We start from the raw sequence: 25,239 nt of genomic DNA, 5'->3' as shown, positions 1-25,239 counted from the left end.
AATTATTCTAAACTGATGGGTAATTATTTGTTTTTGGAAAAAGTGTTATTAAAGCTTTAATATCAGTATTGTTTAAAATAAAGTGTTTAATACATTAACTGTGTTCTAATACTATGTGAAATACTATGACTCATTATTGGTTTGTAAGTGCTTCAGAAGTCTAGACAGATGGCATAAGACTGTCATGTATTATTTCACAGTCCTTAAAAGAAACTTAGAAAGGGTTTGGAATGTTCTGTAAAGTAAAACCATTATATTTGTCCCTTCTTTTGAAAGCTGTGACTTACTGTCAAAAAAGAAAAATACAGAGAACCAGTGATACAAACTTAAAAGGTCTTATACTACACATCCAGTCATTTTGTGAATTAGCCAAATAGTCTCTGTTCTGTAATGAAACATTGTGATATTATGTCAGAATGCACCTTCTTGAACTTCTTTCTTAAGACCAATATCAAAACTGTCTAGGAAAGAAGACACTTCTTGAATCTAAACAGCACTTACTTTGCTTGGTGTGACTACTTAATTACTGTAGTATTAACAGAATTTGTTGTTTACTTGTATCTTCTGGTTGAATTTCTACTAGATGGTGTGTAAATTCACCTATTTATTTTTTTGTTTCTTTGATGTAAATACTTGGAAACAGCACAATTTATGTAAAGGCACATTTATTTCACTTGGATACACTCAATAATAAAGTTTAACTACAAAAAAACCTACATGATTTTCTATCAGAAGCACTTTTTTCTTTTCTCATGAAGTACATTCTTTTTAAAATTCTCTTTTTTTCCCCCTTAGATTCTGCTCAAAGAGTTTGACACCAGAAAGCCACAATATGAGCAGTTAACTATTGCTGGGCAGGCGATTCTGGAGAGACCTGGTGAACATCCACCCTCACATGAAATTGTAAAAGAGCAACTGGCAGCTGTGGCACAAAAATGGGACAGTCTAACCAGCCAGCTGAAGAAGAGATGTGACCGAATTGACCAAGCCATTGTGAAAAGCACGGAGTATCAAAGTTTACTCAGAAGTCTGTCTGATAAGCTAAGTGCCTTGGATAGTAAACTCAGCAGCAGCCTGGCTGTGAGTACACAACCTGATGCTGTGAAACAACAGCTGGAAATTGCTAAAGAAATGAAGGAGGAAATAGAACAGGAAATGAAGAATATAAATGCAGCACAAGCTCTTTGTGAAGAGCTGTCAACACTGGTTGGGGAAGAGTATTTGAAAGCAGAACTTACAAGACAGTTAGACGGCATCTTAAAATCATTTAAGGATATTGAGCAAAAATCAGGTTAGTATTTATTTAAAGAAAAATCGTAACTAAGGCATAAACTAAAGCAAAAGTTTGTGATAGAACTGTTGAACTGAGCCTGCCAGCACTCTATCCAGTCCAGCTCCCCAGCAGTTGTACATTGGAATTTAGAAGAATCCCCATGCCTTGAAAAGGCGAGTTGGGGAGAGAACTTGGAGTAAAATAGCAAGGCTGCTTTTGTCACGTATTCGTTCAGGTGCATCTTCACTGAACTGGATTACCAAAAGAGGATGCTGCTCATTGAGCTGCCCAGCTTCAGAAGGGCAGAGTATAAGCCAAAATTCTAATTTCTAGGCAAACACCAGTTAATGGGTTAGTGAAACACAGTGGTAATTGTATAAAACTGCCTGTGACAGAAGGGGACTGGTAGTCTGTAGCCTTTCCTTACCTTTTGAACAACAGAACTGAGCAAGTAGTATGTTGCAAGTGATACCGTACTTTTTTTTCTCCCTGGCAGCCTCAGTTTTGCATTTTTAATTTCCTCTGGTCATGAGGAACTTCAAAGAATCTCCCTAGGAACATGTATTGCCTGTAGGCCATGAATTAGACACTAGTAGAATATACTACTTAATATTCCCTGTGCTTACACTTCATAGTACCATGAAGCACAATTGTGTGTTTTTAACCACAAAAATCTGCCCAAATGGGATCCATGTAGACACAGACTGGATAAGCTCACCTCATTTGATTCATGTCCCAATACCTTCGCTGCTCTTCTGTAATACAGGAATGAGTCTGCCCCTTGCAAGAAACTTGGTTCTCTGCCAGTCAAACTCCACATACTAAGGACTGGCTTTCTTTAAATTAATGATCATACATAATAGAATCAATATTAGGGTTTTTTTCAGTGAATACTAGCAGGTTCTGCTAATGAACCTCTGTCTCTGTACTGCCTTCTCCTTTGTAGACAACCATGTTCAGCAGCTTCAGTCAGCGTACACCACTTCTCATCAGTTCCAGCAAATGTCCAAGGACTTTCAGGCCTGGCTAAGCAAAAAGAAAGAAGAGCTGAACCAGGCTTGTCCTGTGTCAGCCAAACTTGATGCCTTGCAATCACTGATTGAAGAACAGAAAGATTTTAAGAAGACAGTGACCGACCGGATTAGTTCATATGAAAGAATTGTTGCAGAAGGAGAAAGTATCTTACAGAAGACTCAAGGAGATGACAAAGCAGAGTTACAATCCCAAATTGCAACACTCAAGAATAACTGGGATGAAATGAATAAACAGGTAAAAGAAAGGGAAGATAAATTAACAGATTGTCTGGAGAAAGCCCTCAAATATAAGCAGCATGTAGAAAATCTGCAGCCATGGATAGAGAAGTGCCAAAGCAACCTGTGTGAATTAAAAGTTGGCATAAACCCTGTTGAAATAGAGGATTCTATTGTTCAGGTGAGGGCATGGCAGAAGGACCTGGATAAACACCATGGGATGGTGGAACTATTAAATAATTCTGCTGAAAGTTTGCTTAATGCAAGTCAAACAGATAAAGAAATTGTTGAAGAAGAAACTAAGGTGCTTAATCAGAATGTGAAAGTGGTTACAGAGCAGCTACATAAGAAGAGAGAGTGCTTGGAAAATATGGCGCAGAGACTGAAAGAGTTTCAGGACTCATCCAGGGAAACTGAAAGACAGCTTAAAAGTGCCAAAGAACATCTCGAAGCTCATGACTCACTTGGACCTCAGTCATTCAGCAACAAACACCTGACAATGATGCAGGCCCAGCAGAAAGCCTTGCAAGTTTTAAAGCCTCATGTTGATTTAGCAAAAAAGCTTGCCCAGGACCTGGTGGTAGAAGCTTCTGATTCAGCAGGTGTTTCTGACCTCTTACTCCAAGCTGAATCTTTGGAGCAAGAATACACTGCAGTGAAGCAGCAAGTTGAGGATAGGTGCTCGTTCCTAGAGACCAAACTTCAGGGAATTGGTCATTTCCAAAACAGCATCAGAGAAATGTTCTCTCAGTTTGCAGAGTTTGATGATGAACTTGATAGCATGGCTCCAGTCGGGAGAGATCTCAAGGTACTGCAATCACAGAGAGAGGACATAAAACACTTCATGAATAAATTGGAGGATCTTATAATGAATAATGAAAATGCTAATAAGAACTGTAAAATTATGTTAGCCACAGAAGCTGAAGCTTCTCCTGATCTTGTTGGTATAAAGAGAGACTTGGAAGCTCTAAATAAACAGTGCAACAAGCTACTAGACAGAGCAAAAGCCAGGGAAGATCAAGTGGAGAGTACTATTTGCCGTGTTGAGGAGTTTTACAGTAAGCTAAAAGAATTTTCCAGCCTGCTTGGGAGAGCTGAAGAGCATGAAGAGTCACAAGGTCCTGTTGGAATGGAAACAGAGGCTATTAATCAGCAGCTGAATACATTCAAGGTAGGAAGACTGCTTTCTTACTATTATGAAGTCTTTTACCACGGTAGCATTGTGTTAAACATGATAGTGAAAGGGACTGGTTAAGTGCAGACCTTAGAGGAGTCTTGTTTCACAGCAGTCTGTTCTACCTGTATGCATTTTATCTGTTTTAAATGGGGATCTTATGCTCCTTTTCTACAGCTTGGCAGACACTGGGAATTTTGCATCTCAGCTCCTGGTTCCTGCACCCCAATTCCCTCTTTACCTCTCTTCACTGTCTTGTTACCTTCTGGAATCCATCTGCCTTTCTGTTTTTGAGAAACTGCATATTGTCTCTATTTGATATCCGTGTATTGCACAACTTTCATCTTCACAGTGGTGTGAATTTTAGGCTCCAGTGTTCACATACCAGCCCATATTTACTTTGCTCATGTGAGTATTTCAGGGGTTTTTTTTCACCTGGGTATAGGTTTCAGCATATTTAGGTTTAAGATGTTACCTTTTGTCATTTTCTGTTCTGATACACTGGCCAGTTTTACCTCAGTGAATTCCACCCTTACCTAGAAGCATCCTAATAAAAAGAAAACAGACAAAATAATGCCCCTATGATATTTGGATTTTTCTGTAGCATCCTTATCCAAAATGCACTCCAGAGCTTCTGAGTGTACCTTTTTTAATATGCCAGCTAGCAATCCATGTCCAGCTCAAAAAAATGCATTGTAGTGATGGTGAGTGTTAATTGAGCTTTGCTGCTGAAATAAGTACAAATACTTTCTTGGGTTAGGTTACAAGAAATGAATTTCCAGTGCTCACCAGAAAGATTTATAGATGTAAGCAGTGTTTGAAAAAGGTCATAAATCTCCTAATGGCTATGTAGTAGAACTGAATCTTCTGCACTGCTTTGGTTTCGCTCCAGTATAATATTGATTAAAATGTTTGTGTGACTTGTACGTGAATTGACGCTTAATGATAAATCCAAACCTTCATTGCAAGATTTGATAAGCCATCCTGTTAAAAATTTGATGAGTTTGGAAAAGCGTTATTACATGGCTGGCCCAACAGAGGGTGCATTTTGCTTGTTTAAGCCATATAGGAAAGGAAAATGAAACCAGAAAACTTTCCTCTGGGAATTTCAAATAGAAGTTACTGTGAGTTTTGATGATCTTTAAGAATGCATAAATACTTACATTATGAGGAGATTGCATTAGACTGGGAAGATTAAAACTGTATGCCAGTCTATCCTAACAAGTCTGTCTCAATTTAAAAGAGAAACAAATGGCTTTTCTTTGTATATGGTTAGTAAAACACTTTGGATATTGGAAAATAGCAACAGCTCCTGCTGTGAACATTCTTGCTTACATTGGCTGTACAGGACTTCAGTTGTAGCCAGTTTGGGACCTCTGGTTTCACCACATTTCTTACATTTTCAAACATTAAGTGCAGCTTCAGGTCTTTGTTAACACGTATTGTCTACAATGTATATGTACATTTATATGTACAAATACATATTTTGTGGTAAAGAAAAATGTTTCTGGAGTGTTACAGCCTGATGAGTGGATGGTAGGAAAATCCACTTCCCTATGCGTTGTCCCAGTGTTGCAGCTCATCAGGGAATTGGATACAACACAGTAATTGAGCAGTTTGGGAGTGAGGGACATGCAGACCAGTGGGGTGACAACATCCCTGAAACACAAGAGCTTTATGTGGTAAGAAGACAAAAAAACTCTGGAGAGACATAAAGGAGAACAGTGATAGCAGTATGTTTATATCCAGAAGTCTACTCTGGGATTGTATTTATAAGCTTAGAAATGTGTTTTGCTTGAGGCAACTATTTTAGGCTATGCTTTTGCTTATGATTAAAAACAAAATGCCATTAAACAGGAGGTGAAGAATGGTGAAAAAGCGAAGGGGTTGTTTAAATAAGTGAAAAGCAAATGCAGAAATAAAACAGTAGAGTGAGTAGCCTTTGAGGAAAGGACTAGGGAGACCAGAATGGGAAATTTTACAAAGAGAGAGTGTAGATAGTGAAGGGATACTGATAGTGGGAGGATAAGGATCAACTCTCTTAATGCTTGGTGTCAGTGCTACTGGGGCATATCAAAATTACAGTAAGTAATCTATCTGTTTAAACTCTTTGCCCTTCCAGAGAGCAGTTCTACCTAAGGCAGCAAACTGCAGGGAGACTGGATCTCACAGATCCTGCTCCACTTGTGGTGTGTTTGTGTTTGCTCACATGTTTGTGCACGTACACAAACACATAAACCTGAGAATGTGGCTGTGGCCACAAAACCACTGTCTGGCTCCTTATGTCTTTAGCTTCTGTGGTCAGCTACAGTCAGCTTCAATTCCTCAAGAGTAAAGTGCAAGAGTTGTTCTTTGGTATAGGTCTATTAACATGAAATCTCCACTCTCTTCAGGGAAGGATCTTGTGTAATGGGCCAGAGGTGGTTTTGTGGTTTAACCAATTTTTACGTATAAAGAGTTAGAGCTGCGTGCATCTTCTTGGCATGACATTAAAAAGCATATTGTTTCTAAAAAAATAAACTGGCTTTGAGTTGTATTATAAATACATTAAAAATGCATATGCATACTTCTTAAATTTATCTTTCTTCTTTGTAATGTACTTATTCCAGTCGGTATAGAGTGTTAAATTGAAAGTATTTGCTGTCAGTGTTAAACTATATTTATTTACAATGCAGTTATAAAAGTTACTTTCTGTGAATAAAAATCTTCAGGGCGGGTAATTTCAAAGTAGAACCATGTCTCTTACTTCAGGAAGAGTATAATCAAGTGAAGAATTTATCTCAATTAATACAAAACACACACAAAAAATTACTAATTAACTTGGCTTTATAAGACACTTTTTACCCCAAAGTCTACATGCAATGTATAGATTAGTCCTGAAAGGAAATTTCAGTAAATAATTAGGTTTGTTAATGTACTGAACCAAACTTTTTGAAACTTTTCCACAGTTCTTTGTTCTGTCATTCTCAGTAAAACCAAGATGTCACTGTTACAGCTTTCACGAGCATGTGGTTCATTTAATTTTTGCTTTTATTTTTGGATTAAAAGTAGGTGTATTCATTAGAGGTTGCCTTCTAATTGGCCTTTATGGGACTTTTTAGGTAGCCAGAGTATTTATGGCCAATGAGCTTGAACTAAGATTTCAATTGGCTAATGTTATAGAACCACAGAATTGTTTAGGTTGGAAAAGACCTTTAGGAACATAGATTCTGATGTTAACTCAGCACTGTGAAGTCCACCATCAACCATGTCCCTAAATGCCACATCTACGTGTCTTGTTAGTTATGTTAGTAAGTCTTGGGTGTCGGTGTTAGTTAGTCTAGGGTGTCAGTCTTCTGATTTTTGCTTTGAAGGCAAATAATGTTGAAAGCATAATCAGAAGTTTCTCTTGAAGTTTCGCTTTGAGTTAAGCATGGCATATTCCATGTGCTATTTACAAACCCTAGAATAAGATACTAAAATCTTCCATAGGATTTACTACAGTTAAGGTCTGTATTGAAAAGCAAAGGCAATACAAGTATTACAATTTTTTAAGAGTTATGTTTCCAAAGTGACTTATCTGTCACATGAAAGTCCAGGAGAAACAATGAAAAATAATTTTGCTGTTGAACAAATACAGACCAATTTCAGCTATACAATTCCCCTATAAAATCATGCAGCACTTTCTGAATTCAGCAGGGATCGATCTGGTTTTCATTGTATTGGGTGAAAATAACCATTGACAATAGGACCCTTCATCAAAAGTATCTAAAAGTCTTTTCCCATCTTTATCATTATAGTATATTCTCTGCTAGAGAATCCAGAGTTGATTATCTGTTTGGCATAATCCAAATGCTATATGGCTGCTCACCAGAGAGGAGGAAGAGAGAATTTGTTTTGCATGACCTTAGTGTTTTGACATGTACCTGGCTGTTCATTAAGTAAATCAATAAACATGAAGTGTGGTATGTTTGTATTTCTTGCATACAGTGTATCTTGCTAGCTGCTTAATGCGGAAAGCTCAAGCTGATTGTAGTGAATGCACTGTATTAAATTTCAGCACTACATGCTTTGTGCTGTCCTTAAACTGAGATCTGAATTGTCCCTATAACTGATAGCTGCTGTCACACCAGCAGCTCAGGTCATTTGGGGTTTGGCCACTGCTGGACTGGAGCTGCTTGGTCATGGCAGCTCCTCCTGTGCTGTTGGCAAGTTACAGGTGAGTTTCCCAACCCTTCCCCTCCGTGATTATGAGCTAGAAGTGTAGGTGCAAAGTGTTGAACTGTATTTAAAAGATGCCAATTTGCCAAACCAGAATCTTTGTCCTGATAAGCTGGTTTTGAGCTCCAGTAAATCTTTTCAGATATAGTTAGTTTCCCCCCCCCCAGTATTTTAATGTTTCTTTCAGTGGGAGCTGGCTTCTTCAGGAGTGGCTGCCCTGTCAGCCAACGCCACCCTAAGTTCTTGTCTCAGGGCCAGTGACCAGACTGAAAATAGTCAAAACTGGACTGAGCATCTCACTTTGCCTATTCCAAAACCTAATCTAAACACTAGGCGAGTTTGGGGAATTTCTGGTTTGTTTTTTTTTTTTTTTTTTTTTTTTTTTTAGTAACACAGGGGTAAACTTTTGGTGTAACTTGGGAAAGGAAGCGTCCATTGAAATGACTGCTTTATGAGAGGGGGCGATGGCGTACGGGCGCGGCTAAAGCGCCGCTTCCTTCCCGGAGTTTGTCCCGGGAAAGCAGCCGGGCCGGAGCGGTGCCGGGCGCTCCCCGGAGCGGGCTGGGGCGGAGTGATGTCACCGCCGGGCGGGCGGCGAAGCCTCCCCGCCGCCTGGCCTCGCCAGCCCCCTGCGCGGCACCGAGCGAGGAGCGAAGGCGCGGGCGGCTGAACAGATAAGGAGGCGGCGGGGAGGGCCGGAGGGAGGGGAGCCCCGGGGCAGCCCCCGGAGCGGCGCTCGGGGCGCGGGCGGGCCGGGGGCAGATGTTCGAGCGGAGCGGGGCGTTCCCGGCGAGCCGGGCGGGACGCGCCGGCGCTGCACGGCGGGGGCTTCCCTCTCCCCTCCCTCGGCTCCTCAGCAGCTGCGGCTCAGAAATGAGGAGGAGGCGAGGGCAGCCCGCTAGCTGCAGCTCGTAGTCGGGACCTGCCGAATGTAAACCTGCCGTGCCTTCGGGGAACGCGCCACGCTTGCTCTGCAGCTGCCTTAAAGAGCTCTCCAGGACGGCGTCGGGAAAATCGGTCTGAAACATTCGTCTTCCGACGGTGTGCTTGAAGGGGCGCGTTGGCTTGGCTGCGAGAAAGTGATGTTTTCCTGCGGGACTCGTGGAGGCACCACGAACAAGCCTGTTACAACAGAAGGATAAGCTGCCTTTCCGATCAAGGTTATTTATAGCTACTGCCAAAAAAGTAAAGGGCTGTTTTATTATTCTTACTGTTCTGGATTTAACTTATTTGCCCCCACCCCCCAGGATTTTCTCCGTGCCTTGGTCAGGACCATACAAGCCGCTGTGGATTCTGTCTTTTTAAGCTGCCCCACCAAGTTTTATTTATAAAGGAGATGGGACCCTGCAAGCCAGCTAAATGGATTACAGTTAAGCAGTCATGTACAGAAGATAATGTACTGCCTTCTGTAACACTTGTTCATTTGAAAGCTTATTTGGGAGACTTCAGATATGGATTCTGACATGGAAAAATAAATGAAGCCTTCCACTGAATGTTTGACGTATTTGGCTAGTGCTGGTTTCTGCTATAATTTGTTTTTCTGTGACATTGGGACATTTCTGTTACTTTCTTACTGAAGCACTTTATATTTTGGGGGGTAGGAAACCTCATATCCAGGTAAAGTCAATTTTAAATGGATGCACTGATTATGAATGACCTCAGCCACTTCGTATCTTACGGTGTATATTTTTGTATCTATGCATCTTACGCTAAGGGCAAGTTTACTGTTTCTTCAGATTGCTAGTGTTTTTTAAATGTTCGCCCTGAATCTGTGAAAACGGAGGTATACTTGTGTGAACACTTTCATCATGGGGAAGCCACTTAGCAGGCCAGACTGTCTGCGTCAGAATCCTCCATGTGTTGGCAAAGGGGAAGAAGATGAAGATCTAAATATTGAAGACTGCTACGTTCCCCAGAGGTCTATCTATGACACTGTGCGGCTGAATGAACAGATTGATTCGGGCTCCAAGGGCAGCCTCTCTTCGAGGCATTTCACAGACCGGACCTTACCCTACAGTCACAGAACACTGGACATCAGTACTTTGTGCTCCAATGGTGCCCTTACTTCTTCCAGTGTTTTTGAGCTCCGAAGCCGTGAAGCTAACAAGTTAGATGAAAAAATGATCTTTGATGCTCTTAAACTGAACAGCGATATAATTCGGACAGCTGGGTTACCCAAAGTTAAGTCTCACACTGAAAAGAAGGAGCATAGACGATCCTGGAGAATGCTTGTTCCGCCCAGCTTTCCAGATTACACTAATAGAAGTGAAAGCTCCTTTAATGAAACTGCTGACCTGTCAGAGGCAGCTAGGCTAGGTAAATGCAAATGGGGTACTAGTTCTCTTACCTCGGAAGAGGATGATTCTGGTTTGTGCAGCCCTCCAACAGAAAGAGAAGATAAACAAGACACACACTTAGCAGGGGAGCAAACTCAAACACGAAGTCTGTCTTCTGCAGAAGATATCCATGTAGTAGGTCAGTTCAGACCATATATCCCAGCAATTTGCAGAGAGCAGCAAGCCCCACTGCTTGCAAGTGAGAGTGTCCCTGTCAATGAAAACTGCGGACAGGCTTTGCATGACATTTTACCCTCTGGAAAAGTAAAACAAAACAATGCCCAGACTCGTGAGAGTGATCAGGAAGAGATGGAGGGGAAATACTCTTCTCACTTACAAGGTTTCAAAGAGAAAATTCTGTCACGTGGCGATCCTCTTCAAGGCGATGGAAGAAGTATTACAAATGAAGTGGAAAATGCATATGAAGTTTATGAAGAAACTAAAATACGAGCTACAACAGTAGAGGAGGATTATGTGGATGATGTATCTCCTCACGTAGATGTTTATTACTCTAATGCTGCTGTAAATACTAGTGACTTGGATTTTACGAAATATGAAATTTTATCTGATACGGAGGAATGCAGTGTAGCATGTACAGGCTCAAATGAAATGGCATTTTCTGTTCAACAGCTTGAATTAGATAGTACTGTAAATGGCCCAAAAGTTTTCCCAGAGAGAAATAAAGGCAATATCTGGACTACTGGCATGCAAGACACCTTGGATACAGTCTGCAATGGCCTCTTGTCGAACAAGGTAATTAGGAAAAAAAAAAAAATCCGTAGATTTGTGAAATAGTTGTAATATAACCGTAAGGATATCTGTTTATAGCAATTTAAGTTTTGCCATTATTACAAAAACGTAACTTTTTAAAAAAATATAAATTGGGAAGATGCAGTGATCAGTGTCCTTTGCATAGCACACATGAGGTGTCCAAAATAGGTGAAATAGTCAGCTTGGGAAATGAACTTGGGGAATGTCTGAGGGGGTGATACTCCAGCTGTTTGAGCAGGGCTGTTGTTGCCCAGCTGTTACTGCCGACCTGCAGTGCTTGCTTCATGCTCCGTGTCTGCCCCGTGGGCTCGCAGGCAATGCCATTCAAGGGCACCGATGGCCCAGGCGTTCAGCCTTACTCATCGAGGTACAAGCAACAGTATCAGATGGTTGTGGTTTCCAAAGCAGGCAGATTAAAGGCTCGCCGCCTCTTCTGAAAGCTGCCTTTTGCATTTGCGTGCCAGAAAGCAGATCTGACATTACGGTAGTGTTTTACAAGCACAGGATCTTGCAGTGCTTTGTGAGTGGTGGATGAGGTAAGAGAGTAAGGGAAGCTTTGTAATAAGGAAAGGGTGTTTGTCGGGTCTGTAATTTTTTTCTTCCCACTCTGGTTGAAATCTGAGATACTTCAAGCTTTGTTGCTAAGTTGTTCTGGTAAACTTTGGCCTCAGCAATAATTGTAATTTATTTTAAGCTTCTCTCCACAAAGAATGTGTGCATTTTTAAAGGGCAGATTATGGAGATCAGTCCCCTCTGTGGTAGGACGTTGTTCTCAAAAGATGTGATTTTATGGCACATAAAAGAAGAATTCGGTATTGATTCTGTGTTGAAATATTATTCTGCCTCCTCCTTACCCTACAGTCAAGTAAAACACAAGCATTTTCCTTCTTCTAGGAGCAGTCAACTCATTGCACTCTCAGTTTTCATGCAACCACAGTCCTAGAGTTTCGGGGGTTTTTTGGTGTTTTTTTTGTCTGTAAGAACAAATCTCTTAGGGATGCTTCATTTATTTTACCCTTCATCTTTCGTTTATTTGCTGTAGCTTCTAGATTAACTTGTCAAGCTGGTGGAAGTGTGCTCAGCCACCTGAGGTCTGCAGCTTTAAAAGCAATCACTTGCCCACAGCGTGTTTGGTGCAAAAGAGGAGAGTTGCTGGTACATTCAGAGTGATCCCTGCTTTTCAGGATGCTGAGAAAGGTTGCTTTGAATGCACTAAGTGTACACCCAAACTGCTGCTGAATGCTGCTATAGAAATTGAAAGATTTAGGGTCAAAAGTTGAGCATTCTTTAGCATTGTTTATTCATTGGTTATTTTTCACTGGCCTGTGTAATTAATTCAGGGGCTTCAGGCCATTTTCTGATCTCATTGACACTTGTGTCAGTGCAGCTTAATGCTGCTGAATACAAATGGAGATTTACATTGCTGTTGCTAATGGTAATAATCTGGCTCTGAAAAGGCTTAAATACCTGCAAGAGTGAAGTAAAGCAAACACAAAACTGCTCAAACTGCTGTTGGGCAGGGTCAAAGCTTTGGCAATTTACAAGAATATCCTTTGAATGAAAACCCATTTTCCTGCGTGTCTACCGGGATACTGTTTCAACAGCATCTGTAGTGCCTCCTCCTCACTTGTTGCCATTATAATCTAAACCGATATTAAAGTATCTCTTCCTTCGCTATTTCTTTGACTTCAATATTGGCTTTGGTCCTAATCTGGAACAAATGTCCACCTGTCTCTCTTGGTCTGTGCCATTTTTTGTTACATTTTATAGATAGATAATTAAACGGATGAGTTTCTTTTTTTATAGATAGATAATTAAAACTGATGAGTTTCTTCCCCCCCCCCCCCATCAGAAGTTTTCTTTTTTCACCCCCCAAAACTTCCACTGCCTCTCTTTTTCTCTGTCCTTTTCCTTCCTATCTAAAACTGGTCATGGAAATGTATGCCATTTCCCTTTCTACGATGTATTGAATTTACTGTGTTTAGGTTGAGACTATTCTGTTTAGATTTATTAATGCTTTTTTAGGAAGGTCCTGACAAGGAATGGCTTCCTTTCTTCAAGACACCAGTTTCAAGCAATGTTTTTGTGGTGTACTGTCATGTAAACACCAGATGAATTTTATGACAGAAGTTACCATGTTTCATGTTTGTCTTGGGTTTCAACTGCAGGTATTCCAGAAAGAAGAAATTGAACCCTTACAAGTAAAACAACAGGAAGTAAATTGGTTGGGTCAGGGCCTCATTCAGAGTGCTGCTAAAAGTACCAACACAGAAAACCTTGAACACGACCTTGAAGATGTCAACACCCGATGGAAGACTCTTAATAAGAAGGTTATTATCTTGTATACTATCCTGCTTCTGTTGTGGTCTGCCTTTTGATTATTTGCTTGCTGATGTGTTTCAACATACAGGAAATTAAGTATTCACTAAGAATATGAATTGCATTTGCTTTACACAATTACTTTGTTTGTAATTTGAAGGATAAGATTTATATTACTAATAGCCAGAGGTGTTGCTGTCATTTATAAGGTTTTGCCAAACTTTCTCTAGGTCTGTCCTGGATTTTTATTCAGGAAGGACTCACAGAATCATGAAATGGTTGGGGTTGGAAAGGGTCCCTGGAGATCCGGTCCCACTTCCAGTCATGGTTTGCATGCTTTTTCACTTAGTTGTATTCACTCATGTACGCTGTTGTACCTGCACAGTGCACAGAGCAATGATACAGCTCAGCTTTGTGTGACTGGTGGAATGTTTCCTTTATAGCACCTTAAGGATTGTATTGCTTGAGGCGTCAGAAAGTACCACTGCTTTGAAAAACTGGCTGTAGATGTTTTTCTGTACTCTTTGAAAGTCTTCCTTCAGCAGTAGCTGCTGTTGGAAAATGGAAAGGATAGGGAGTAAAAATGGCACTCATTTTCTGCTCTCTTTCTGAAAGAGTGGTACAGCAGAACTAGAGACACCTGGGGTTCACTTATTTGCCTTCTGCTTTCCTATTTTTATTTCTCACTGATGGCATTATTTGACCCTATTAAGAGCTGCTACTTTGAAATCCCGACTCATTCTTTCTATGAGGAAAATAAAGACCATCAGAAATGCAAACATCCCATCACTGTATTTCATAATACTGTAGCTATATAACAAGGAGTAGCTTGTAAGGAATTACTAGAGCAGGCTGATTTACTGGGAGTCAGTCTGTTCTTTTCATTGAATGTCTCCAGCCCCAAGAGACTCATGCTGAATTGTGACATAGTGCTGTTGTGAATAGTTACAGAAACAAAGAGTATTTATTAGTGATATTGGCAGAGGTTCTACAGATTTTGATTATTTATTTCACAGAAATCAAAGGAATGGGTGACATCCTCTGCTGTTTTTTCAGGTTGCTCAGCGTGCTGCACAGTTGCAGGAAGCCCTCCTCCATTGTGGGAGATTTCAGGATGCCCTTGAATCTCTGCTTAGCTGGCTCATTGATACAGAAGATCTTGTGGCTAATCAGAAACCACCATCTGCTGAATTCAAAGTTGTCAAGGCCCAAATACAAGAACAGAAGGTAAGTGAAATAGTTTCAGAATCTCTCTCCTTCCACTGGATCAATGAGAATACATTCCCAGTCTTTGGCAAAGCGTAATATCTGTTCAAGTATTATTATATTACACTGGGGTATAATATTAGGTGTTTAAAGGAGCCATCTGTTTAAAACTCAAGACTGTCCTGGTTGGGTGAAGTGCTCATCTTGGATATAAGACAGAGTGATACTGTGCAGTCTGGTAGCTCTGGTTAGAATTATTAACATTATATGGAAAAGATGTTAAAAATGCATTGGAAAAAGTGAGAGTATAATTTCCAGTATTTAGCCTTTTGAAAGGTAGGAAATAAAACTTAGTAAATTTTCTCTCTAGTACTACCAAGATAAGATTGCAGATTACAGACTTAAATTCTTGGCTCTTGATCTTCATGTGATCATTGTTGGCAATTAGTTGGAATCCCATTGGAAAGTGGCCTGTGCTAATGTAGAAACTATCAGTGTCATCAACTTTAGCATATTTTTATAGTGATTATAGAACAAAGAATGATAATGTAGCTGATAAAACATACAATTCATGCAGTCGGACTGTGTGGCCCACTGCCACCCAAGTTATAAAGTCATGGCCAGTACAGGTTGTCATCTTGGGACACCTGTGGTGGCAAAAATGTTAACGTTACCAATGGCACCTAGGGAATGGAGGAAGGGAGGATTGTAGACAGAGGCGCATTTTATTCTTCATAGAGGGGTTCATGCAGTACACTAGACTGGTGAACTCAATTTAGCTCATACAAGTGATAAGTTGATTATACAATAGTTTTATTATCTCTTTTCCCATCTCTCTATGTATCTAAATTACCTCTGTGATGCCAAATCTGGAAGGGCATGCAGTTTTCCCATAAATGTTCCTATAAAATGTAACTTTATTCTTAATAGCTGGATTTCCTTGAGGGTGTTATGTAGAACACCCTTTTCCTCTGTGCATTCACTTTTGGGGCTGCCACACATCCTTGCCTCAGAGAAACCAAGGTTGTTGTTTGGGCTTCATGAAACTCCAGTGTTCTTAAGAAAACAATTGAGAAACTAAAAGGAGCCTGTGTTGGTCAGTGAAGGGGTTGATGTGTGTGTTACCTGTGTCTCTTTGATTAGCTTTGTTCACATTTTTACCGCAATATAGACATAGTGGTTTAGTTTTTGGTGGGTTTTTTTTTTCATTGTTTTAATGGCTTTTCAAGAAGTCTACTGTAGTTACATTTGCATTATTGCAATATTTCTTAATAACCTGGTGCTTGATTGCTCTCTCTATAGCTTCTCCAGAGGCTGCTGGATGACCGCAAGCCCACTGTGGAGGCGATCAAGCGTGAAGGGGAGAAAATTGCAGAGTCAGCAGAGCCTGCTGACAGAGTGAAAATCCTGAAACAGTTGAGCTTCCTGGATAGTCGATGGGATGCCTTACTTAGTAAAGCTGAAACAAGGTACTTGAAATTCTTTCATGGATTTGAAAAATGTAGACATAGCAAGCGATAAATGTTTAGAAACAGCATGTGGGAGTCTGTACTCTGAAGTACTACCATGCTTTCGATTGCGTTACGTCTTGGTGTCTTGATGTTGATGTAATGGGTCCTCTAAAGGAAAAGTAGAGAAAAGTGACCTGAAGAGACCAAAAGCTCTTTAAAAATGTTTAGTCTAATGTGATAATCTGCTAGGATTAACTACATATGTATCTTCTGAATATTTTATCTCTGTTAAAATGCAAGTGTTTTGAGGCAAGAAACCTATTTTGCAATAGAATCAAGTGCAAATTTTACACCAAAAGAATAATAATGATGTTCTATTGGAATTTCAAAGATCTGATTTGCTGCTACAAAGAAGGGGCACTCAATTCTTTCCTTCTTTCTTTTTTTAATATCATCTATATAATTAGCTTCTGCATCTTAGAGGTAATCATAATGTTAGTTGCAGATGCATGCGAATGCTGAGCTCCCTTAGTTTTCAAGAAAAGAAGGACCTTTAAAGTATATGGATACATGTATTCTAGCAACACAGAAAATCCTATCTCTTGAAAGACCTTGAAGTCCACTTCAAGTTCCAATTGAAAAAAAACAAACAAAATCCATGCACACAGTATCTGTGTAAATATAGGCTTACATTTATGAGTTGTTGTCAATGTGTTAAATACCTGTGAAGTGTTTGAAGAAATTTGTGTTGAAAAGGTTACCGAACTTGTTTTCTGGGTGGGGATTTGAGAAGAACAGTCTTTTTCAAAGTAGAAAGAAGGGTGCATGAGACATAGATTGGAAAAAGGCCTGTAACTGAGAATAAGAGAGTACTTGGAAAGCTGGAGAAATATTAAAAGTGCACAGTGAAGCTTTACAGCAAAGAACAGATGGTTGTGTTGGTACTTAAAGTAGCACTGAACTCACCTCACCTCTGCTGTCTTCTATTCCTTCTGGTAGCCTCTCTTCAGATGAACCTGTTTTGTTACCTCATACTAATAATAGGATTATTTAATTAGTCAACCACTAATAGACCATTATCTCCTTCTTTTCTTTTTTTTCTTTTTTTTTTAATTGAAGGAATCTGACTCATTAGCTGGGGTAAATGTTAATGTCATATTTAATTTAATAATATCCTTCCAGTCTGGTGATATCTAATTACAAATGAAATTGCAGCTTTTTTCAAGCCTTCCATTAGCTGCAAGCTTGTCTCCATTGTTCTTTGGCTGGTCTCTAGAAATGAAGAAAGAATTTGAGGAGGATTTTGAAAACTAGGTAGAGTACCCCACTGAGTGTTCCATGGCTAAGTATGTCAAGTCTACCTTGTTTATAAGCCTTGGCAATTCCATTTATAAGCACATATAAATGTACCTTTATCTGGAATGAGATCCTTATTTGAAAGACGTTATTGTGATGTTTTCATGTAGAACAAATCCCTCCTAAAAGTCTGCTTGAATGACATTTGTTGAGCACTGCTTGTAAAGACTTTGCTGTAATCAAGAGTCTTCTCTGACATGTAGTAATCTGAACCAGAAATGTTTTAGATTTTGCTTTCCTGTTTTGGAGGACAAGTCTTTATGCTTTATTAATGTCTCACTAACTTCACTGAGAGCTTTTATTCAGGACAAGAGATGCAAATATAGAACTAAATGATTCTGTTGTCATCATTGAGAAAATGTTTAAAGATATTTTACAGCACTGAGGAAGCATGACAGTATGTTCTGATTCAGTAAAGCCTTTGCCTAACTTTAAAACATGTATGATAGGCAAGGGAATGTAACTTTACGCGTGAAGAAAGCTGGAAACTTGATAACTATCTTAACTGGGTATAAGACAATATCTTGCTGAATTGAGTGCTAGATTATTTTTAGCAAAAAGTGTACAAATAAAGTGATTTTATTTTTATTTTCAAAACTAGTATATTAGCCAAATGCCTTGGAAGTGTTTATTTGTTTTTAATTTTATTTGATTTTTACTTCACCTTACTTTTCATTAAGTATATTGGATATATGTTTCATTTGGTGACTGGTTCCTAAAATGAGATTGAATTATTTCTGGGGTATTTTTCAAAGGATTCAAGGGACTTTTTTCTTTATTACAACTGTTTGACACTTACTTCATCCCAAAAGATAACCATTCCCTGGGTGTACTGACAGGAACCGTCAGCTGGAAGGCATCTCGGTGGTAGCGCAGCAGTTCCATGAAGCTCTGGAGCCACTGGTGGAGTGGCTGACAACCACAGAGAAGAGGCTTGCAAATGCAGAACCTATTGGAACACAGGCCTCCAAACTGCAGCAGCAAATTTCTCAGCATAAAGTAAGATAAAAACCACTCGCTTGCTTTGGTCATTCTTTTTAGATGCTTCTGTAAAGCACAAGACAACTCACAAAGCTGTTGCACTGTACTCATTTTACCATACTGTTTCATTTTTTTTCCCCCTGTAATTTAAGTTCTATGTATTTATGTTGGCAATATGTCTTTTTTTTTTTTCAATTTTTATTGAGTTCCACTTTAATTTATTTTATGTTTTTCTCATTTTCTTTTCCATTATTCTTCATTATTTAAAATAAAATATAGGCCCTAGAAGATGATGTCCTAGCTCACAATAAGAGTTTACATCAGGCAATTAGTACTGGCCAGTCTCTAAAGACTATGTGCTCCAGGGAAGATAAAGATATGGTGCAGGAAAAGCTAGATTCTGCTCAGGCACGATACATTGAAATTCAAGAGAAGAGCAACAGCAGGTCTGAACTTCTCCAGCAAGCTTACAGCAATGCTCAGATTTTTGGGGAGGACGAAGTTGAATTGATGAACTGGCTGAATGAAATCCATGATAAACTGAACAAATTGTCAGTCCAAGATTGCAACACAGAATTGCTTGAGAAACAGCACTCTGAACTACTGGTATTTTGATTTCTGTTCATTCCTTATTTAAATCATGTTTTTAATTTTATTTATATCCCCATATGTAATTTATTTTCATTAATATATTTTGTTTAAAATCTCAATATGCTTATTCTGAACGAAAAGAATGTATTTTTTTAGGTCTGTGCTAACATAAATGACCTTTATTCATAGGATCTTCAGGAGGAGATCCTTCTTAGAAAACAAAATGTTGATTTAGCTATACAAAATGGCTTAGAGCTTCTCAAGCAAACAACAGGTGAGAACTTAAGTAAAGATATAATCTGTCATACTTTTTTCTCGTGTACTTGTAGGTGCCTAAGAAAACTAAAGTGAAACTTGTAAATATGGTTTGTATTTACTGGTTAAAACAATCATAGTCGTTTATTTTAGTCAGGTTTGAGTTCCAGCTAGATTATGTATTGGGGCCAATATTACTTTTAATGTAAGTGAGCAAAAGGCCTTTTTTTTTTTGCCTGTAGAGAATTTAGCCCTTGAAACCTTTTATTATTTTTAGTGGAAAATAATTGTAGTGGACCTGCATTCCATTCCTAATGGCGAGTTATGGACATTACTCATAATGGAGGGCTGTTTGGCAGCCACGGACACAGTGAATTCCCTGCAGGCATCCACACATGAGCAAGATATTAGACTACCTATTACTGCAAGGGGAAAGCTTCAGCCATGGGAACTAATTCTGTGGGAAAAGTTTAATTCCTGTTCTATACAATGTGTCTGTTCTGTAGATCAACATCTGTCCAGATTTTCCAGTACTTGTAAATTTCTTGAACCTTTTGTGATGTACCTATGTTTGTGCAGGGTGTTATTATCCTTTTCTGTTCCAAACTTTGCCATTACACATATTCTGTAATGAAATCTGAGCAATATTGTGGCTGATAAATTTCAGTGCATTGTTTTTCTTTCAGTCTTTTGAGTTGTGTTTCAAATGGACAGCAGTGAGGGTAGACTGTGATGTCAAAATCTACTGCAATTGAAAGTCTAGTTAGTAATGTAGATTTTTTTTTTTTTTTTTTGTTCTTTACATTTTTGGTAACACTTTTATATCTTTTATTTGGCCTTTATAAGAAGTATTGTGAATTTTAGGGTGGAGTTTTTCTTTTATAAGAACATTTATGTTTAAAATTGGATTTAACTCCTTACTTTGTGATAGTTTAGTAAAGCAGAAAAAAGACAGAAGGACCAATCCTGAGCTGAGGTAAACTTTGTAGCTCTGTGGGCTTTAGTGGTGGTAGGATAATGTGCAGCAGTTGAGGATTGGCCTTTTCACCTTGTTTGGGTTATTCTATAAATTAAATACTGAAGTTTCTGTAATAGGTGGAGTTTGGGATTTTAGTTTTGTTGTTGTTGTGGCTTTGTTGGTTTTTTTTTCTTTTTAATATTTGTGATAATGGGAAACAACATTGTTTTAATATTTTAGGTGATGAAGTTGTAATTGTTCAAGATAAATTGGAAGGCATTAAAGCAAGATACAAAGAAATTACAAAATTGAGTTCTGATGTATCCAAGACTTTAGAGCAGGCTCTGCAGCTTGCAGGCCAACTGCACTCAACTCATGAGGAACTCTGCAAATGGCTGGATGAAGTAGAGATGGAGTTACTCTCATATGAAACTCAAATACCAGAGGGTGAAGAATTAAGCCAAGTACAAGAAAGACAAAAAGTGGGTTTGAGAACTTGTGGATTTTTTACTCTTCTGTGATTTATTGAGGTTTTGTGTTAATTTGTGCTTGATATGAAATAATTTTTTGAATAACTAAATTTGCCATCACATCATTTGACTAAATGTAACAGTAGTTAAGAACTGAACTTTTTCCAGAGTCATCTGTTACAATCCCTTATGAAATTGGGCTGAGGTTTATTTTTAGCCCAACATTTTTGTTTTATTTGAGGAGCTACCTAAGACTGGGAAACTTCATATGCTGTCAAACAGTTATTTCAGCTCTTTAGCTGTGGCATGGTTATAATCCTGTGAAGTGTCAGCATTTTAAATATATATTACTAATTTTGTTTAACAAGATTTATTTCAAAAGAAAAAATGTAGTGTAAGCTGCATGGTATGGAAAATATTGAGGGTGGAAGCTTAAAAATGTTCTATTAAATTCCTTTAATAGATGGGGAGTACTGTACAGGTGAAAACTCATTCCTTTGTGTGAATGTGTGCTTGAAATTTAATCCAGTCATTGCAGAAATAATTTGAATTCATCATCATATTTTGCTGTATTGCAGGCTGATTTCATTTGCTGATGACTTAGTTCCTTATGGAATTGCAATTTGCAGCCATCCATTAGTTTTATTTTCTTTGGATGCTTCATGAAGTACTAACAATTCTTTGAAAATTTTCAGACAGTCATACTGAATGAAATATATTTAGGTTAGATTCTGTGGAAAGTTCTCTTAAAAATCACCTACCTTTCTGTCAAACAACTTACAGTCTCAAAAAGCTAATACAATTCAGCTGAAAATAAGTATTCCAATTTAGCCCTTTGGTTTGTGTGGAAAACATTTTAGTTCTGGACTCATGGAGTAGTTGAAAGAACGAAAAAGCTGCAAACTGTGTATGTTCCATTCATGTACTGCCATATTTAAATGGTTTAATTGTTTGAAATGGCTTTTTACAGGAGCTGAAAAAAGAAGCAAAGAACAACAAAGGCTTGGTGGACACTCTGAATGAAGTTGGCAGTGCCTTCCTGGAGCTGGTGCCATGGAGGGCCAGAGAGGGGCTGGACAAGATGATAACGGAGGACAATGAGCGTTACAGATTAGTGAGTGACACGATCTCTCAGAAGGTGGATGAGATTGATGCTGCCATCCTGAGATCCCAGCAGGTACTGGAAACTGTTCTTTGGACAGTAACTGTCTCAGGCCATGTGTACTTGGACAAAAGCTGTCCTTTAATAATGGTGCCAAAAGTTAGTTATGCTTGAGTGGCAAAAGCTTCAGCTCATTTGAATGAAATGGGACTCCTGTGTTAAAATATGAATGCCAGAAATCTGTTAATCTGTACTCTGTTGTAGTTGTCTCCTTTTTTGTTGATGCAAACAGCAATATTTTAGCTAAAATTGCTGTTATTATCCTGTGGCTCCTTAAGTCAAGATTTTCCTTAAGAACTGAATGGCCCACGTCTTTTGTACATCATGTTGTGTTAAGTAACACATATAAAAAGGTCCTGATACATCTTTTCTGGATGTGACACTGGTATTGCCAGGTTGGCCGCACCTTTTAGCATCAGCTGATTGTCTAGCTCCTCTGCACATTAGACAATTAAAAGCTGGATGACCTTGTTCAAGCTATAGTGGAGGATTTAAATAACTCTTGCTTTTATTAATATCTACAATGCTTTTCTTCTTGGGGCCCGAGACCTGAGTTATTTAATATGAGAACGTTTCTATACATGCACAGAAGTATATATGGATTCACTTTGAGACCTGGGCTCTAGCTTTGTCTCTAAGTAGTCTCATATTTAAGCCAGTTTATAAATGCGTTGTGGAAACATGGTTTTCCAGTTTGGGCATAAAAATATTGGTGGAAATTTCTCCTTTTGCTATATAATTCCCATAAACATTTAGTACAAGGAGAAAGCATGTGTGATAGTTTCTAAATTTGCTAATAGCTGATTAAACAAGACTGTCAGTATTCAGAATTTCTTCTAAGTGAGCCTGAAAATAGCGACAGATTTCTTTTTAAGGGATTTTCTAATTAATATTTTCTTGTTTCATTAACCTAATCCTCAAAAATTAAGTGTGTTGTTTTTCTTTTTTTAAAATGAGTGATAAGGTGGGATAGGAGATTGTATATTGGCTCGCCTTCAGATTTTCTGAATTCCATGAATATATTGCATCCTCTGGCATCAGTTGAGTGGTTTCAAGTACAGACATAAAAAGTCCAGAGCTGCTATTCCACTAGCTAATGTTGCAAGGGCATGTTGCATTCTCATCCTGAATAGCCCTAACCTTCACTTCAGCCGACTCACATCATCACAATAAACTCCTATACACTATATCCTGTGATAAGTTTCAAGTGGCTTAATGTAATGACTTCCAGTAAAGGATAAGATACTTCTCACTTAGCTATGCAAAATAAATTAAAAAAAAAAATTTTTGAAGAAGCTAGTGCTCTTTAAGTTTGCCCTGTGGCAACTTGTTGATGTGCCTCTACTATTAAGAAGTTTTGGGTGGAGGACAAAGTTGCTGAGCGTACAAGGCTTTGGTAGGAGTAAGTGCAGGTTTCGTGTGAGGTGTTCCTGGACCAAGGTGGGGAATGCAGCAAGAACCACAGTTGATTAGGCAGAATAGCTTCATGTTGTGAATGGAAGCTGGAAGAATAATAGACAAATGCAATGCCCAGGGTTTTTAACTACCTGGACAAAATGTTCCCAGGCTGATAATAGATATAAATTCAGCTGCATTTCATTTCTTAAGACTGAAAGCCTTGGTGGGTCCTCTAGTGAAGGAGTCCTGTGTAGAAATACAAGGTCATATTCTACTTTGGGCTTGTTCTTCACTCTAAAGCAGCCACAGAGAGTGCTTTAGAAAGCATTCATGGGGAAAATCACAGCATCATCATATTCGGAAGTCAATCATTCCTGATCAGAAGAAAATGTACTGCAATGAACTATGCTTGGTTAAACTGGATGGGGATAAGTAGATGATTCTGTAGTGACTTGAAGTGTAGCTCAGGGCTTGTAAGTACCTGCCATATATAATGGGAAGAAAACTTTTGAAGTTTTGGATGCAGATGGTGCCAATATCATGCTTTTTATTCCTTAATGTTGTTTTTAAGCATCACAAATTGGAAATCCTATAGCTTCAGCAAATTGAGTTTAGAGTTCTTCCTTTCCCCAGTGCTATTTAACTTAGTTTCAGTGCCATGCCTTGATTTTGTTATTTCCATTGAATATTTCCTCAATATTGCTTACATACCCATGAGTATTTGGTATCAGGACGTCACAGTGCAGTTACTTAGTGCATCTAACACATTTGAAATCATCTTCTCCATTCTGTAATAAACAGATGGACTTCTGAAAACCTTGACTGTGAACTGTAGTTTCTAAAGCCAGGATATAACTACCACTGGTGCATGTGCTTCATGCTAATGTTTACAGTACTGGTTATTCCAGAACATACCTTTCTAGTAGGATGTCACAGTATTTAGGACAAGTCTTATTTTCTGTTACTTTAAATGAGAAATGACATACAGTGAAAAAGATTGTTCTGCTCTTTCATGTAATGAATTATAAAGGCTGAAAAAGATTGACTCACAATGAACAAAATCTCCGAACTATTTCTTTCATTTTGTGGGACTCGTGATTAAACACTAAGACAAGTCTGAGTTAGTGACTAAATTAAATTCCTGTTATTTTAAGGAGTAGGGCTGTTATGAACTACAGCCATAAAGACACAGACCATCATATTTTAAAGACAAGTGTGACTGAGAGTGTTCAGAAGGAGATTTCTGAGGAAAATGTGGGCATCAACAACAGAAGTAGCAGGTTCTGACCTAAAACATCCTGACAGACTTTCACAATAACTCAGGGCTGTATTTAGGTTCAGTTAATTTTGGAGAGGGGGCAGAGTTTTAATGAATTCAATAAATAAATTCTTAGTAGTTTCTACAATGTGCATCTGATACATCCCATGTAGTATTTCTCTATGGCTTAGGCTCAGAGCTGCCCTGGTGGACTACTGCACCATTTGTGTGCTAAAATGCATGCCTATATACTTGTTCTGAAGAGAAAAATGCATGATTTATTTTTTTTAATTTGGTCTCGCATTTTGGAAGACTTAAATCCCCACATTCTTCTTTTCATGCTTTTCTTTGCAAATTAGTAGGAAACAGGTCCTCTCATTACTTTAGTGCTTTTAGGAAATTTCTGAAACACTTAAATTTTGACTAAATGTAGTCAGAAGTTAATCTTTTAGGAAAAGGACTGGCTGTATTCAAATGCTCAAAAAAAAACTTTTGCATCTAATCTGAGGTGTGATTTTTGCACTTAGTTGAACTATGATTGTTTTGCCTTGATCATTTAATACCAAAGCAGCTCTTCAGATTAATAGGGTAACATCAAACAACTGTGTCTCGGGATAATTGCAACACTAGCAGTAATTATAAACATAGATGAAAAAGACATGTAAAAGTAGAATAACATAAAAACAAGCAGTGTAGTTAAAACTCTGAGAATATAATCCCTTTTTATATTCTTATGACTGTTACAGAGCTGTAGGCTTTGGAAAAATGTATTTGCTTCTGTTGCTCTGTCATGCTTATGAACTAAGATGCTTGTGTTACAATACCTCAGA

General features: G+C 38.6%; 1 protein-coding gene across 5 annotated transcripts in view; it reads left to right on the top strand.

Moving 5' to 3' along the window:
- Positions 1-25,239, top strand: part of DST (dystonin) — a 286,945-nt gene that overhangs the window by 210,012 nt on the left and 51,694 nt on the right. For 4 of the 5 annotated variants that reach the window (XM_062489748.1, XM_062489750.1, XM_062489749.1 and 1 more), the window contains 10 exons: positions 796-1,291; positions 2,220-3,694; positions 13,173-13,334; positions 14,380-14,550; positions 15,832-15,998; positions 18,176-18,335; positions 18,597-18,923; positions 19,098-19,182; positions 20,362-20,603; positions 21,562-21,768. In XM_062489748.1, coding sequence (XP_062345732.1) covers positions 796-1,291; positions 2,220-3,694; positions 13,173-13,334; positions 14,380-14,550; positions 15,832-15,998; positions 18,176-18,335; positions 18,597-18,923; positions 19,098-19,182; positions 20,362-20,603; positions 21,562-21,768 — 3,492 coding nt within the window. The remainder of the gene's footprint in view (positions 1-795; positions 1,292-2,219; positions 3,695-13,172; positions 13,335-14,379; positions 14,551-15,831; positions 15,999-18,175; positions 18,336-18,596; positions 18,924-19,097; positions 19,183-20,361; positions 20,604-21,561; positions 21,769-25,239) is intronic. The other variant, XM_062489751.1, reaches the window with a different exon arrangement.

Source organism: Cinclus cinclus, chromosome 3, assembly GCF_963662255.1.
Source record: "Cinclus cinclus chromosome 3, bCinCin1.1, whole genome shotgun sequence".
In the NCBI taxonomy this organism is placed as follows: domain Eukaryota; kingdom Metazoa; phylum Chordata; class Aves; order Passeriformes; family Cinclidae; genus Cinclus; species Cinclus cinclus.
Note: the sequence above shows the minus strand (reverse complement) of the source record. Positions and strands in the feature narration are given on the sequence as shown.